The 16,717-nt window shown below is 40.2% G+C and overlaps 1 protein-coding gene across 4 annotated transcripts in view; it reads right to left on the bottom strand.

Annotated features, from left to right (window-relative positions):
* The window catches only part of IARS1 (isoleucyl-tRNA synthetase 1), an 89,208-nt gene that overhangs the window by 44,662 nt on the left and 27,829 nt on the right, over positions 1 to 16,717 (bottom strand). For all 4 annotated transcript variants that reach the window (XM_010409753.2, XM_019292063.3, XM_019292065.3 and 1 more), the window contains exons 12-14: positions 14,253 to 14,375; positions 12,694 to 12,785; positions 8,250 to 8,348 (exon numbers count right to left, since the gene is read on the bottom strand). In XM_010409753.2, coding sequence (XP_010408055.1) covers positions 8,250 to 8,348; positions 12,694 to 12,785; positions 14,253 to 14,375 — 314 coding nt within the window. The remainder of the gene's footprint in view (positions 1 to 8,249; positions 8,349 to 12,693; positions 12,786 to 14,252; positions 14,376 to 16,717) is intronic.

The following is a 16,717-nucleotide window of genomic DNA, read 5'->3' on the forward strand; positions in this document are numbered from 1 at the left end:
ACATTCCACTAATGTGGAAAACTTCTCTTTACATCACTCCTAAACTAGTTTCCATTTTTCAGAAGTTGTTAGACACTGATTAGCTGAAATTATTAGTCCCATTTAACATAGCTAGAGGCTGAGACAATCCTCCAATGACATTAAAATGCTAAGAGTTTCAACTCTGCCTCCTCAAAACACACATGAAAAATTAATTTTATCCCCAAAGTGGACATTAACCACAAAAATGTATGTGGTGTGATCTCTCTCTCTGAGCTATGAAAGCATGTAATTTACCTCTTCTGGTAAAATTGTCTGACCCTGCTGCCAGTTTTCAGTGGAACATAAAACACAAACCACTTCATCTCCTATGAGCCACTTTTGCAACAATGATCTATGGCTCTGTAGAGGGACAACACAGGAATAACACTGACACAGCCATCAAATCAAATAGAAAGAGTTTGTGTCTCACACACATTCTGAGCCCATCACTCAAAGGAAGTGTTACTTAAAGCAGTTGGGTTTTGCCACTGCAGAGATGCTGCCCATGGGTGCTGCCCAAGGGCAGACACAGCCTCCAGCTGGGATCAAGCTGGAAAAGGGATCTAGAGCAGGAACAGCCATGCCAGGCGCAGTCCTTCAAGTCTGGAGCCCATTTCTTCTACTTATTCTCACTCGATTTAGCTCCAGATATCTCAGTTTAACACTTACCTACATATCATAAGGGGAAAAAATAAAATCAGAGGTACCTTCTACTTAAATATTTGATTAGGCTGTGAAAAAAGAGCATCCTCAATGGTGCTGTTACTAACACCTGATCTTTATTTACAGCAGTTCCAGGTTAGTGTTCTTATAGAGGTTTTTTAGTTTCTTTTAATCCTACTCTTAGGTATTTTCTTGGTATAGCTCACCTGTTGAATTTTCATTAAGACACCATCTTGCCACAGGCATATATTAGTTGAGGAAACATTTTTTTACTTTTCCATCTACACAAAGCAGCTGGAAGATAAATGAAAAACCCTCTCCCAATATGCCAGTGCAATGTTTTTCATGTTTAATCTCACATCCATCATGAGCCCCCTTCAGCTTGAAAGCACAAATCTCAGGTTCCTGCTGAATGACCACTGAGTTTGCAGTTGGGTGTGACCAGAAGGTGCCCAGTTCTACCCGTTCAGAGCCCCCTGGACTGGCACTGGACACCTTCACATCTCAGAAAAGATCAAGCCCCAGCTCCCAACAGTTCCATGGGGCTGCAAAATCAAAAGCAGCCACGTCTCTCCTGAAGCCATCGTGCTGCAGCTCCTCAAACTGAGCTGTGAGAAACACGATTTTTTTATTTCCCAACTGGCCTACAATGTGTTTGACCTTCAAATTTCTCTGCAAAATGACACAGATAGGATTTCATACTTCTTTCTCTGACACTTAGCAAGGTTAAGGAGACTGCTGTCTCAGCAGGTCAGGGAGCTCTTGATTCATGGGTGTGGAACAGTGTGGGACAATTGCAATTTCTCCTCTTGGCACCCAGGACAGGGCACTAAATAAACTTCAGGATGCAGACACTGCAGCAGCTGGAAAGCTAAGGGAACTGAACTTCATAACACAAAGGAATAAATATTGCTTTGCCAAATCATATATTGGGAAGATGTTGAATCAAAGTACATCAGCTCCGACGTGTTTGAATGCTCATGTCTATCTTACTTTCCCAACATCAAAACTCTATCATACCAGTTAGAGATAATAAAAATTATTCATTTGCTGCAAATTTCCGTGTCCATTTTTGACTGACTGTTCCTATTTTTGAAGCAGATGTGGGGTTTTGCTAAATTCATGCATTGCTAAGTCCTCTGCACAGTCAACTCCCACATCCTTTCTTGGTAGCTACTCATTTTCTTAGTGTCTAAAATAAAAATTCCATTTGACAAGCCAAAAAACCCCATGAAGAGCACAGCAAAACCCAGCCTTTTAACAACATTTATTAACTTATTACAACAGGAACCATCTACTTTGCTTTCTAAGTCTATGCACCACTCAGCACCCAAGCCACATGAGCAATGTGGGCATGGATTTGAAAATGGCAATTAGAGACCACCTTCAATCCTAGAGCAGGATTGGGTCTGCTGACAGTGAGCTACCATGGGCTGAGCCCAGCACCAATAAATACTCAAGGAACAGCATCAATTAAAATAAATAAATTTGCTTTCTGACTTGTCTCCAGAGGAAAAACGTACAGGATGCAAATAAAAAAATATTCTAAATTATTACATAATCCAGAAGAAAACTTATTAAAAGGATTAAGACATCTGTTCCTTCTCTGTATATATATTTTGAAGCATATTTCTTGTGCTCATAACACAATTGCAAATAGTGAACTCGGCTTATTATTCCATCTGAGAGCTCAGATGTGCTCTGAGCTGCCTCACCGTGCCCCAGTCACAGGGTGCAGGAACTGTCTCAAAGCAGCACCATCCCTCTTTTCTGTAAACACAAACAGCACTGCCAAAATAAAACACTGCCCCTGCACAAGCCTCGTGTTTTATCATCATTAAAAGCTGTTTAAGATACTGCATAAAGACAGACTAATCCTTTCTCACTCTTCATCGTTCTTCTCACCAGTTAACTTTATTCACAATATTCTCTGCAAAACCACAGCACCTTTATGTACTGGGTATGATTTACTTCATAATTGCTAATTAAAGGAGTTAAGACTATAAAGCTGATACACAAAACAATACCTTGAGTAGTGTGATGTAGGGAACCTAATACCAGATAAAGAACTCTTAATACAGCTTTGGTTCTGAGAGGATGGTCCCAGATCTGTCCTGTCCTTTGGCAAGCTGGTAACTTTTTAAGTGCCACCTGAAATCAGGAATCAGTTTTAAGTCTGGAAAAGAGAAAGTTACTCTTCCAGAAGACAGCTGAGTTGTTACCGGCAACACCAAATGTGATGAAGTAGTTATTCTCTGTCATCTAACTGAATATGTACAGATTTATTTAAATTCCTAGCATACCAACTGGGGGGTTTATTTTAGGTGTAGAATTTGGCTTTCTTTTTTAAACATTAACCAACCCTTAGAAGACAAAGGCTTAAATTCCATTATGTTAATTTACTCTAATAACAAGCCTCCTTCAACATGCCCTCAAATTGATTTTTAATGGTTTTTAATTCAAGGAGATAAAATAAGCAACTATTCATGCCCTTTTGACACTTTAATTAGCGCCAATCTATATCATGGACCTAATTAAACATGGGGGGAAGCAGGAGGGAGGAGAGGGGAAGGGAGGAAAGGTCAGTGTGTGCCAGGCAGAATTTCCACTGCAGCAGCCTCTGCTCCTCAGCCTGGGAAAGCTGCTGGAATGGTGCAACCCCACGCACCCCACACAAGCCTGGGCTATCTCCACCGCTGCATTTTCTGTTAATGTGCAGCTTACAGGGGCTAAATGAACAGGGGCTTTCAATCATTTTGATCTCCCAATGTTTCTCTTCCCTCTTTTCTCCTGGTTCCCATGGCAACCACCACGTTGTGGTGTGACTGCAATGCTGCTGCAGACGCATCCCCGCCACCCGGACACAGCGGCGCAGCCCTGACCTCCAGTTCTGGCACACGCTCCCACTAAAAACCCTGCTCTATCTCCCTTGTAGGACCCAGGCACCCTGCTAATTGCTGTTAAAATTCCTTATCTTATCAACAATCCCTGCAGCCCGAAGCCAGGGAGAAGTGAAGCTTCCACTTCTCTCCACACAATTTCCTTGGGAATATTCTAACATTTACTGTCACAAAGTACTTTTGTAGGGCATCAGCACTCAGGATCCATCTCAATCCACATTCAGGATCCATTTCAATCCACATATATAAATACATTTGCATTCCCGTGACAGTGGCAGACATTCAACACACTGCTCACGTCACAGATTTATCAGCTGCCCAAGAAAACAGTGCTGGAGTTGCTTAGTGAACTGACATTTGGGATGTTTATTTCCTAAGCTTTGCCTTGAAGCAAAAAATAAGCTTTCAGTGACCCTTCAGTGGAACTGAAAAGGTACCTCTGCATTCATGGCATCATCAGCAATCTCTGCACAAGAGGCTCAAAGAGGAAACAGCAAAATTAAGGTGCAGCAGAACATAAGCCATCAAAATCCAGTGAACAAGCCTCCAAATTCACTTCTAATCCTCAACCATGTCTGATAACAGACAGTAATAAAACCTTCTCTAAATTAGACAAACACAAGGCTAGCCCTGCAGCAATTTTTTTCACCTCCTGCTGTAGGCAATGCCACTAACTTGGATTTTTCCTCGGGAAATGTTGCCATCTAGTGACTCCACGTTGCTGTACATATCACAATTGTTACTAGAGGGAGGATCTCATTTGTATTCACGATTCCCCAGCAAGAAAAGTGTGACTGATGACTCAAAAGAAGAGTTACAACTGCATGGTGATACTAAAGAAAAGAAAAATGAAAAAAATCTACACACACCATGCATTTGAAACTGTTCAGATGAAATGTATTAATATTAACAAACTAAGAAAGAAAATGTCCTATGACACTTCCTAGAAAAAATAAACAGCAAAAGGAGGAAAAAGGACTCACTGGATTTTTGCCACTGCTCTACAGTTCTGTTATGATTTAAAATTCTGTTGCCCTGCTACAGACTCAGATTCCTCATCCGAGCAAAAATGACAAGGTTAGTAAAATAAACATTTGCTTTCTATTGCAGATGGGATCCACAGCCCATCCCCTGCACAGCCTCAGGGTTTCTGACACAAACAGGCATCATTCCTGATCACATCTCACCTTTCCACAGGTGGGAAACAGTTTTGTGGTCAAAGATGAAAATGACCAGGATCAAAAGCTTCTCCAAAGATTGATGTGCTCGACTGACACAGAAGACAATTGGGCTCACACAGGAGCTGCAGGGAGTGTGTGCAAAACTCACACTTTAACTTCACTCCCAGCAAATGTGTTGTGGGTGGCATTTCCAGCAAGAACTAACAGCTTAAGTGATGGAAGTCAGGAAAATAATACCTTCAACCATACATCAAGCTCTTTATTACAACATCTGAATTCTTCAATGGTGAGAAGATGCCAGAACAAAAGGTTTGGCTTCTTTGAAGTCCCTGTCTTCCATCACTGCTTTCCTTCCACTGATGCTCATTTTTCCACTACATCAAGTGCTGCACATCTTATGCAAACAATGTCAGAACTGCACAATGTCTTTAACATTAGAAACTTGGCAACAGTTAGAGGTAAATGTTTCAGGAGTTACTGAAGGAGAACTTTAAGTTAGAAAGGTTTGAAAGAAAGAAAAAAAAAAAAACATTTCAAAGCCAATATTTAAATACTAACTACAGAGTCTTTTCTATCAGTCTGCAAGAAAAGAAATATTACATCCACTGCCAGAAGGATGAGCTACAATAGTTTGGAATCCTCATTATAAATTGTACTGATTTATTGGCTACAGCAACTTCTAAATTTTCAGCTTATACCAACTTTGAACACTGATGACAGGAACTAGTCCTACATTGTAATTATAATCTAAGGTGGCCTGGTTTAGTCTGTGGGTACATAGAAAATGCTCTTTCAACAAATCCTTCGAGAAAATGATGGTGACAACATGAAATCCAGACAGCACCTTGGTGCTGCATCCAACTCTCCTCATCAAGAGGATAGAAAGCCAAGGTCTGACAGGCCTGGATTTTACAGCAGCCAAAACTGCCCCTCTTCATCTCAAATTATAGCAGTAGTGGGTGCCTGAATGCCAAACAGAAGATAACCTTTTGAATTTAAATTTTCTTTTAAATAATCTCAGTTACACAGTAAAGAACATTCAGTAAGGGAACTTGAATTAAAGGCTGAACCACAGCCCCCTAAATGCTGTTCCAGTTGTGCATTTTCATCAACATCCAACACAAGTTAATTCCCACTCTGACTGAAATAAGGATGGGACAGAGTAGAGAGGGTTTTTTGGCTTCTGGTTTTACAAAAATGCTGGCACATTACTCATGGAACCATTGCTGGAAGTGATAGTTAAATTCATTTTGAAAAATGAAAATAGAGTTACTGGTTTTAATAAATTTTGAATGACTGTGGCCTTGTAAGTTGGGTATTTCACTAAAAAACTAATTAGAAATGCAATCAGGTTGCACACTTTGTCCAAGTACGTTTAATCTATTTCATCAGAAAGGATATCTATCGAGAGGGCAGCTATTCTTAAGGGACAATATACCCATCAGTCATTTACAGGAATAAAAAAAGCAATGCAGTCAAACCCATTTTGTAAAGGTTAATACAGTCTGAAAAGCATTTATCCCCAATTTTCTCATTTTCAGGACATGCTGAAGCCCCAGAGAGTCCAAAAATAAATTTTTAAAAAGCTACATATTATTCCTGTGACACTTTCAGAGATCAAGTCTCTTCAAAAGCAGAAAAAGTAGGTGTTGGGAAGGATGGAGTTCCCAAAATTTAAATAAATGAATACTGCAGAAGGCCAGCAGTCTCAATGCCAAACAGAACTGCCATCAATGAAGAACACAGAAAGAAAACCTCAAAAACACTCCCTTATTCTTTTAAAAAGCTGGATTTTAAAAGCCAACTTTAAGTAACAAAGATTACCCAGTATTCAAATTACTATGAAATCACATACTGAAAATCCATATGATTTATTAAATAAGTCTGTGAGAATACATCTCTACTTGTAGCCATATTCCCAACAAAAAGCTTCTCACAATCTCTAAGACCACATGGTTTTAAGAAGAGTCTTGAGAAATCAGCTTTATGTTCAGTTATGGAATTGTGTTTAGACTCAGGAACTGCCTGAAGGAGAAATGGTTCCTTTAATTCCAAGCATTTTGAATATTGCCAAATGGTGTCACTGCCTGCTCTTCTCACCCAATCTTTGCAACAGCAGCTCCAAAATTTGCTTCCACTTGTATCCCCACTACTCAGCACTTACAAAAAGCACCACTGAAACCCCAAAGATGTGCAGGCAGGGTTCAAACTGATCAGTAATTCTTACTAATTAGTGTCTCCTGGATGAACGGAGGTCACTTAGCAGCTTCTTCTTGAAGCTCTGCTTCTGGAAAATAAAATCCATCCCATCCATTCAAGCATTTCCTTAATAGGATCATTACATTTTTTTCTCCTGTTCATGTGAAAATTAAGTATGCAGGTCTACTGTCATCCCAACAGTGAAAGCATCTTGAGAAAGCTAATTAAAGCTAAGAACAAACACTTTCACCCCCTCTCCAGCTTATTTTTCCCCCCAAAGGAGGATCACAGTATGTTCTGCTATGGAAAACAGAAAGCAACACTTACTAATCTCTAAACTCTCCTGACACAGCCAGACTGGGCATGTGCTGCTTGGCAAAGCCAAGCTGCAGCATTTCTGGGCAGGCTCTATTATGGATCACTGACTTTTCCCACAGATCCCAGTATTTACAGTGCCTGTACCATGTAAGCAGTTATGCAAAAGCTGCTCATGGAGAATTTAATTGCCAGCTACTGTCCATGAAAAAAGGCAGCACAAGCTGTAATTGCTCACTGAAGGCTGAGTCACCTTCTTTAACATCATCTGAGCTGCTGACAAGAGGCAACTGTGCAAGGAAGAGGGGTGGGATCCCAGCTCTCCCTACAGTCCTCATATGGAAAGACTGAATGAGGTTGTAATCTCCAAGTTTTCCCCACTTACTGGGAGGTCTCAGCCTCCCAGGCACAAGTGATTGATGAGAGGAAGGGAAATAAAAATACAGCTGATGAAGGTGCAGAAGATAAGGTGCTTTTGTTACTAACATACCACAAACCCAGGACTGACTCCCTAAAAGGCCACCAGCATGAACAGTTCCCTTTTACTGCACTTAATAATGCATTTAAGTTATCTAAAACTCATCTGCTGTTTTCTACCCAAGTTTCACACAAGTACTTTTCACATTCCCTATATACACGTAGAAAATTTAATTTTTGCCATTAGCAGAATACTTTTATTTAAACCTGCATACCAAGTTTACTTACAATTAAGGCAGCTGGGTTGAGCTTTTTGCAGGTGTTTGGGGGGAGGGTGGGTGTGGGTTTTTCTTCAAATGCACCTATGATGAAGTAATCAACCTTATCTGTAATAACTAGATGAAAAAACCCCCAACTTGTCTAAAAATTAGTTTAATTTGGCACAATGTATACACAGCATTAAGCTGCCTATGTTCTTCTCCCAAGAGAGATATTCCCCTACACCCCCAACTCCAGGAAAAGGAATAAAACAGATTTATGCAGGAGACATTACCAGTAGCACTGGGCATTATTCTCCAGCAGCTTCTCCACCATGTGCTCCACCCTGACAAACCAGCTCGGCACAGCTTTGTAGATCAGCGGAGTATCTGACCTGCACAGGGAAGGGAATAAAACAAACAAAAGCATTTTTAAGTGCTACATTATTTATAATGTGCTCTTTAATATTTGTTTTTGCACATGACAGTCCCCCTTCCACAGATTGAGTTCACTGTTGCTGAAGTATTATCACAGTTAAAGGTTGGGGTCTGTTTGATTTGTTAACTTACATAAACTGTTACACTTATGTGAGCTACTATTTTGAAATCAAGCCTTGAAAAAACTTTTACAGCCTTCAAACCCAGTAATTCAAGGAATTTGTATAGCAAGAGCAATCATGAGAACGTTCAAACGATACTTGAATTTGAAATTTGTGCTCCTACATAGTACAACATTATGAAATTCAGTAACTATTTAAATGAGTCATATTTCAGTCTTCCACATGAGCTCATTCTGCATCTTTTTTTATGTGTATATAAGCCTGAAAATCCAGGAAACATGATGCTGTGTTTTTACTATGTGCATTTAAAAGAATAATCACAAATCATAAAGAAGTAGCAGCACCCAGAGTTAACTAGAAGAAAGTTCCATTCCCAGGAGGAGAAGGAAAGCAAGAGATCCAGATAAGCATACAGAAGTAGTTTCAAATATATCTTAACATATTCCTTACTTCAGTAAGCAATAAAAGAAAATCCATGTGGGAGGAGAGCAGTTTCACAACTTGAAATTGCTTAGAAATGGAAACACAATTGGCCAGAGCACACAGACTGAGCGATTCCCTACATTACTTAGCAAAATCAGGATCTCCAAGCATCTGTCTGCAGTGTCCCAACCCAGTCTCTGATTTATCAGTCCCATAATAACTGCTTAAGGTCTTGATTGACTGTTCAGGTATCACACATCCTTCTAAAGGATCCCAGGATCCAACAGTGGGCACAAGTCACTATAGGAGAGTTCAGACCTTTCTAATCCTTCACATCCATCCCATGATTCCAGCTTGAAGAGGGAGTAAAGCCCTAGGGGGTAGGATCTGTCTATGGGTACAGAGGAGGAGCAGCAACAACATTGAGACAAGAAGCTCATTCTCCTTTAGCATCAAGCCACCCCCCCAAATATTTCTTAAAAATACTGCTTTTGTTTAAGCCACTTTGGTCCAGAACTTGGCAATACACAAAAATTCACCAGCAAAGACCCTGAGAAACTACTGTTATCTTCTATATGCAGTCATTACTATAAACAACCAAAGTTTAATTCATTTTATTTATATCCACAGTGAGGACACATTTGAAATCCACAAACTACTGCAGATTATGATGTAAATTAAAATTGCTACTGTGCCAGCACTTGCTAAAGGTGCACCTGCCTGACCCACAAAAGAAAGAAAACCCACAGCAAAGGTTGTTCAGACCTTAAAAGCTGAACTCACAGTGCACAAAGCCCAATAATAAACAACACATTGCTTCTTTTAACACTATATTTCAAAAGATATTTCATTTTAATGATAACCTGTACGCTTCCATGTGCTTAAGTGTTAAAGTACCTATAACCTTAAAGGAAATGGTGACAGCTCAAAGTAATAATAATGTAGCTGTGTCCTAGCTATTAAATGCAAACCTACTGATGGCTTGCTACTCAAATTTAAGTCCTAACAACTAAAAAGGGAACAGTTCAGTTCACTCCTCACACAGCAGCAAGATCCCAGTAAAAAGGAAAGCATTCCCCAAGCTACAACGTGTTTTGATTTCACTGAGTATCTTGTTTCAGATGTGCTAAAGAATGATGAATTGCCATCACAAGACAAGTAACTGGAGACAAGTAGAATAAAAGCTGGTATTAAAAATTTCTCACATGGTCTTAACACATTGGGAAAGGAAGGCTGGGACAACAGTGGCACCCCAGCTCTGTGAGGAGAGAGCAGCTGACAGGTGGGGCTGGCTGCAGACAGGCCCTGGGGCACAGAATGGCTTCAGACAGGAAGGATCCACGACAGAGGGTCAAAAGCAGGGGAGCCATTTCCCAGGCTTTCAACCTAACCCTGAGGTTGTAACACCTGATAACCACTGTAAGCACCCACAGGGCTCTGTTCCACCTACGTGAAGGCAATAAGAAAGGAGAGAGGGCACAGTTTCCCTGAATATTTTTCTTCCGGCTGTATTGCCAAGCAGTGCCTCAGCAGGAGGCTGCAGAGAACAAAACACTAAAATCTGCTCAAGCAGTGACACCTCACACATTTCTGCCCCTCATGACTGGTGAGAAGGTTGAGGAATCCTTGTTCAACTGGATTTTGCTGTAGAATCCAATGAGAAATACCAATTGCTGGGTCTTGTTTTCCATCAACACAAGGGGAAAACCACCCAGACAGACCTAAAATCAAAGTCTGATGCTTACAAAGTTCCTGCCTAACCATTCCTCTCTGTCTCAACAAAGTTTTGCTCCCCTTACAGACAGATCCTTTAGAAACACGCAAGAAGAATCAAATCACATTACTTGTGATCTTATTCCTCAAATGATCAATAACTAAGCCCATGGTACAAAGATGCTTCTTGGCTTTGCCTTCACTGGCTTGGGCAAGACAAAAGTCCACATCTGCCAGTGGAAGAGCTTTCCAAGCCTGTTGCCAAAGGAATGGCAGGCAGGACCTGTGAGGGACACTCCAGCTGTCACATTCAACAGTTGCTGCCCAGACCACACAGACTCTCAAGATCTCACATGTGCACAGAGCAGTTTTGACCAATGTCCTCCATTTTCAGCAGTTCCAATAAAGACAAATTCTAACTGAAAACTATCTACTGAATCCTTACCAAGCTGTTGTTTTTCTCTTTCATATTTTAAAGTTTAGTTGACAGAAAATTACTACACAGAGAAGGACCCTAATTTCATGATACGTAAAAAAAGAAGGCAAATTTCTCAACGTACCAAGGATTCAACAACTGCCTGGTTTCTGGGAAAAGCAGTAGTACATTAAGAAGAGTCTGATTTCAAAGTTTTCTTACATTAATCAAAATAACTTATAACTATGTTCAAAGTTAAGAACTACTCTTCTACTTTTAGCATATTCCAATTATGGTTTGATTTGTGATGGCAGTGAAATGAGCTTTTCAAGTAGAATCCATTGTTCAGTTCTTCCCACCAGATAATTTGCTGCTAGGTGCTGCCTGCAACTTATCATCAATCAACAAAAATGTCAACAGAGTGGCAGGATTAAGGATCTTCTACAGAATCAGCACTTCTACATCCCTGCTTTGTCTCAGAAGGCCATGACTGGATATTTGAGCTGCTCCACAAGAAAAACACAAGCGTTGCTTGATTTTGGGGCTGCCATTTTTCAAAAACTCTCCCAAATCATCAAGGACGTAACACTTGAAGAGCAATTCCCCTTCTTCCTCTAGGCAGCTGCTAGAAACAAAGCAATCCCACTGTCCAAGAGCAAGCAAAGGTTATTTTTGCTATAAATTAAAGATAAATGTATCCTGCTAGAACACTTCACCTGGCAGAGTCAGAGCCAGACAGAGGGATGAGCTGAGCTCTTATCACAGTTATTTCAGTACAGGTGCTGTATACATCAGATATGACTTAAAATCTTTATGCCATTTCAGATAATTAAATTAGATATTTTATTTTAAGTGTGTCTTTGCTCGTAATAAAAATTTAATATTCTACTAAAAGATTACTGAAGATTTTTATTTTTTTTTTTTAGTTTGACAATTGTTCGGTGATTTTTTACAATAGCAATTGTGGAAATTTCAAACCAGGGAGGACACTAATAAAAACCAGCTTCATTTCTAGATTAAATCTGTCTAGCCTGTATTCCTCTTCAACAAAACTTGTTTGTTCACTGATACTGAAGGTTCATGGAGAATTCCACAGGGAGAATTCCCACAGAGACATCCACCTAGAGATGTTTCCACATAATAAGCAACTGGTCTTATTTCAAATAAGTAATTTTACAAGGTTAAAAAGAACTATCATTTATCATTTTAACATAAACATCTAAATACCTTCTGTGATATACTAATTTGAATACAATTCAAAGGGGATCAAAAAAATCCTTTCCCACCACTCAGCTGCTTAGAAAATAACCTTTTTTTAAAAGGGGTGGTTAGTTAGGAGTTCTACACCAAAAAATGAGCAACACAAATTACATAAACACACCCTTAAAATCATAAATAGAAAATAAATTTCAGCACTAAACTTAAATTCATCAGCTTTATTGGAAAAAAAAAATATTTACTTGATGACTAAACCAAAACTGGAGCTCTCCTAAATCAATAATCTCGGTTTGTGTTACTTTTAGTTTTGTCAGGAAAATTAAGCAAGGGAAGGGGGGAAAAGTGGGAGAAACCTGAAGAACTTCTCTGTTAGAAACCTCAGCTCTCAGGCAGGTGCAGGTCTGTGCTTACCTCCAGCAGAAGGGGTAGCTGTGCTGGAAGGTTGCACTGTGGATCAGCCGGCCCTTCTCCTTCAGCCATCTGATGATGTGCTTATCTGCATCCTAAAAACACAGCAGATTTTCCTTGGAATACACTTTTCACTCAGTCAGCTACTACAGGATTTGTCTCAGATACTCAAATTAATTTTTAAAAAAACTATGCATAACCCAGCATTTACACACACACACACACACACACACACACACACACACACAAAAAGCTTCTACCAAATTTATGCATTTTCTGCAGGGGCACCGTAAAACACGAAATTTGCAAAGTTATTTGCTCTCCAAACACTGTTTATACACAGTGTCTTCAATGTGTCCCTGCTATCTGGATAAATTAAAATGTATAAATTAAAGCATCAGTCCTTTTTTACCCTTAACTCTCCACATACACACAACTGTGTATAAATTCAAATTTTTTGAAGCACCAATATAAGCCAAAACCAACATTATTTAATATCTTAATGATTGAGTCTTCTAATTTTGTGATAGGAAATCACATAGTGCTTTTCACCTAATATTTAAACTTCCCGGCACCACATTCCTTCCAAATTTGAAGCATATTTCACAATACCTCACTAACCAACTAGGATTTGCATGCTAAGCTGGAAGCAAAAGCTGTATATTGATCATTTGAAACAATCTACTGAACATACAAGTGTCAATACGACATTAAGGGGAAAAAAAATGCAAATATCTATGAGTGAAAAATTCAGCATCATAAGAAAATTTTCCAAGAGCCTTAAATTCAGATTTCTACCAGCAAGAAGCTAAAGATGGAGCCTCCAGTGTCCTCTTATTTGTCTTAATGCATAAAGCAGGAAGCCAAGATAACTGACTAAATTCTCAACTTAATTGAAAAAGACTTAAAAATCTTACATTGCATTTGTTTACATGAACATGCTTTGCTATCAAACTGTAGCAGCAGGGCTAAAACCAATTTGTTTTCTCAGGCCAGGGAATTTAAGAGGCACTCCCTACCAGGGATTTGTATCTGTAGCAATCTGGAGTTCCTGTGGGTTCCTTTTCTGGGGATTTCTCTTGCATCTACTGGCAAGTAAATTCCCACTGCAACACAGCCCACAAGTGGGGAAAACGACAGGATTTCTCCCTTCTAATGGGTCACATTACATTAACTGGCTGGGAGAAACTTAATGATGGCATCTGAGAATTCGGAGTCATCCAGAGGTGAGGGAGGCCCTGCACATGTGCCTGGAGACTCTGGACATGACATTTCCACGAGGAAAAAGCAGAAAGTGAGACTCTGGAGTAGCTGCAAACAGGATACTCCTTTTGCCTTTCACTACAGATACACAACATTACTTGCATTTCAACTTGTTCATTTCTCAGCTGCTGTAATAAACAATTCCAACCTTGTTGCAAATGTTAAAACACATTTTAATTTCTCCAGTTAACAGACACGCATAGAAAACAAACCCACTCAGAGAAAGAAAAGAAAGCTTCTGCCATACATAAAATGTATCTTGAAAAAAGTAGTCATTTACTGTCTGCAGGCCCACTGACCTTCACATACTGCCCAGCAAAGTCAGCCACTTCTGCTGTGAAGCAGCCTGATGCATCAACAGGACACACAGGCACAGAGTCCTTCTGAATGATATTAAAATCCATGCAGACCCTGTAATCATCCTGCAAAAGAGACAAGCACCAAGCCGTAAGAATACAGAATACTGGGGAAAAATCCATCCCTCGAAACAGAAATTAAATATTAAACAGAAAATGTGATGACTGGACAAGAATAGCAAAATACTCAGCCTTCACTAATCCCAAATACTTATGAGAAAGTCTTGTTTTATAGGATTGTAGTTTTATTCATGCAGAAAATTATGATTTCTTCAGACTCTCACCTAGTACAGGGGATCTGTGCACGTTTTTCTATGCACATCAATGCACATATACACACACACGTTTTTTATGTGTGGCTTCAGGATACCACTGCATGGCAAAGGAACTGCCAACCACTCCATCCTGCTCCTATCCCAGCCAGAGCCTGGATCTCCCCAGCTCTCCAGCCAACATGGCATTTTTCAGAAGGCAGGTTATTTTAATCAATCTGATTCTGGCATTTCACATAAGCAATCCCATTTTCTGAATGTCTTAATGATCCAAAGCCTTTAAACCTGTATTTCTCAATCTTTTTTGGCCCATAGGCAATGCTACTGACCAAGAACCACACATGGACAGCATCATAAGTTTTTTTCCTGGCCAGTCTCCACTTAAATTTTTAATTTCCTGTACCAGTAAGAAAAAAGAAAAAAAGAGAGCTGCTTCAGACTTTCCTGAACATGACTGAACAATAATGGCATCAGAGAAACACTTAAAACAAAATTAGTAGTGGGGTAGAAAAGTTCAGATTTTAACTTCAAGTCTGAAGTCAGAGTAAATCTGCACCTTATCCAGTTACAGCAACTGCTTGCAGGATACAGAGCAGGTGTTTCACAGGAGCTGCATCTAAAGCACCCTCAGCCTGACCAAGGACACCACACCAGAGCCCGTGTGTAAATGCACATCCCACAGACCAGTGCTCCACAGCTCGCTGCCCTCTCCTTCCCTGGATCTGACCAACACATATGAGCCAGCTCTGGAGTGCCAGGGCAGGGCTTCCAGGTCCTTTGTGTCCTCATCCTGTACCTTCAGCTCTCCCTACCATCCCTGTGGCTCCCAGCTCCCCCAAGCCAGACCTTCTGTACTTTACAAGGATAAGACTCATCCACAGACCGGGAAGTTGGCTGCTTCATAAACTAAGGCTTTACACAGAGAAACAGCAAATCCTTTCAGCTCCAGCACTCCCCTCCTCCAGAGCACAGCTTCTTCCCCGTGCCCAGCAGCTGCAGAAAGCCATCACACATTTGTTCACCCTGCACTTGGTCACCCAGCTCCTTCAGTCAGGAGATGATGGCGATAAGCCCCTTCTCTGCCAGCCTTTCCTCAGCTGTTACTGCTGAGGGACTGGGAGCAGGCTGGGGGGTTTAAAATATGGGCCAAATGACAGAGCTGATGTCAGCCCTGATTTGGCAGTGAGCTGTTAAAGGCTTTGAAGCAGCAGCCAGCACAGACTACAAAGCCTGGCACACTCACAACCCTGCTAAGACATCACAACAAACCTTCCCCTCGGCAGCACCTCGGTCAAGAGGTGCTTCAGGTCCACTTGCAGCACTGCTGCAGCCAAGGATACACAAAGGGCTCTGCTGCTCTGCCTTTCTGCAGTCAGCTCCCTGCTTTTGAACAACAAACTCGAATGGAAGCTCTCCAGATGACCTGCCATTTGATTTAATGAAGATTTCCTTCAGAAACCACAAGGCAAGAATATATTCAGGTACATACAAGGAATCCACAAGTGCTAAGCTCAAATAACAGCTAAGACAAACATCATTTTTTACCAGGACAGGAGTTACAGTGGTCATTTTTGTACCTCAAAATCCCTCAAAAGATTACACATAGAAGTTGTAATGCACAAAATTAGTAAACAGCTCACTTATGAGAAATCAAAAGCTTTTTTATCTGAAATTTTAACAAAACAACAGAAACATGAAGTCAAAGGTTCACCTGCAGCACCTCTTAGCAAAAACCAACAACACTTTTGCAAAGTACTGAACAAAAAGTGCATCAGTAACAGATCTATGAAACTTGTCAGAGTCTGAGCAGGCACTAGAAGTATTGCAAATTAAAACTTTGTATGCAAATTCAAGTGTTACTAAAGCTTTTTAAGTTGACTGCAGGTACATCTACATATGATGGAATGCCTGAGCAGCTGAATTTTAGTGTCATGTTCATCTGGAGGCACAATGAGTTTACAGCATTTTTAATACAGGTTTGTCTTGTTCTGTGAGCTTTAATTTTGATGTCTTTTGAACTGAAATAATAGAGTGCTCTGATATGGTGTGGCAGCTTCTATTTGGCAAATGCATCACACAAGACAATGAAACTACATATCGTGGAACTAAATGAAGGTGAATTTTTACTTTCAATTT

This window comes from Corvus cornix, chromosome 12 (assembly GCF_000738735.6).
Source record: "Corvus cornix cornix isolate S_Up_H32 chromosome 12, ASM73873v5, whole genome shotgun sequence".
Taxonomy (NCBI): Eukaryota; Metazoa; Chordata; class Aves; order Passeriformes; family Corvidae; genus Corvus; species Corvus cornix.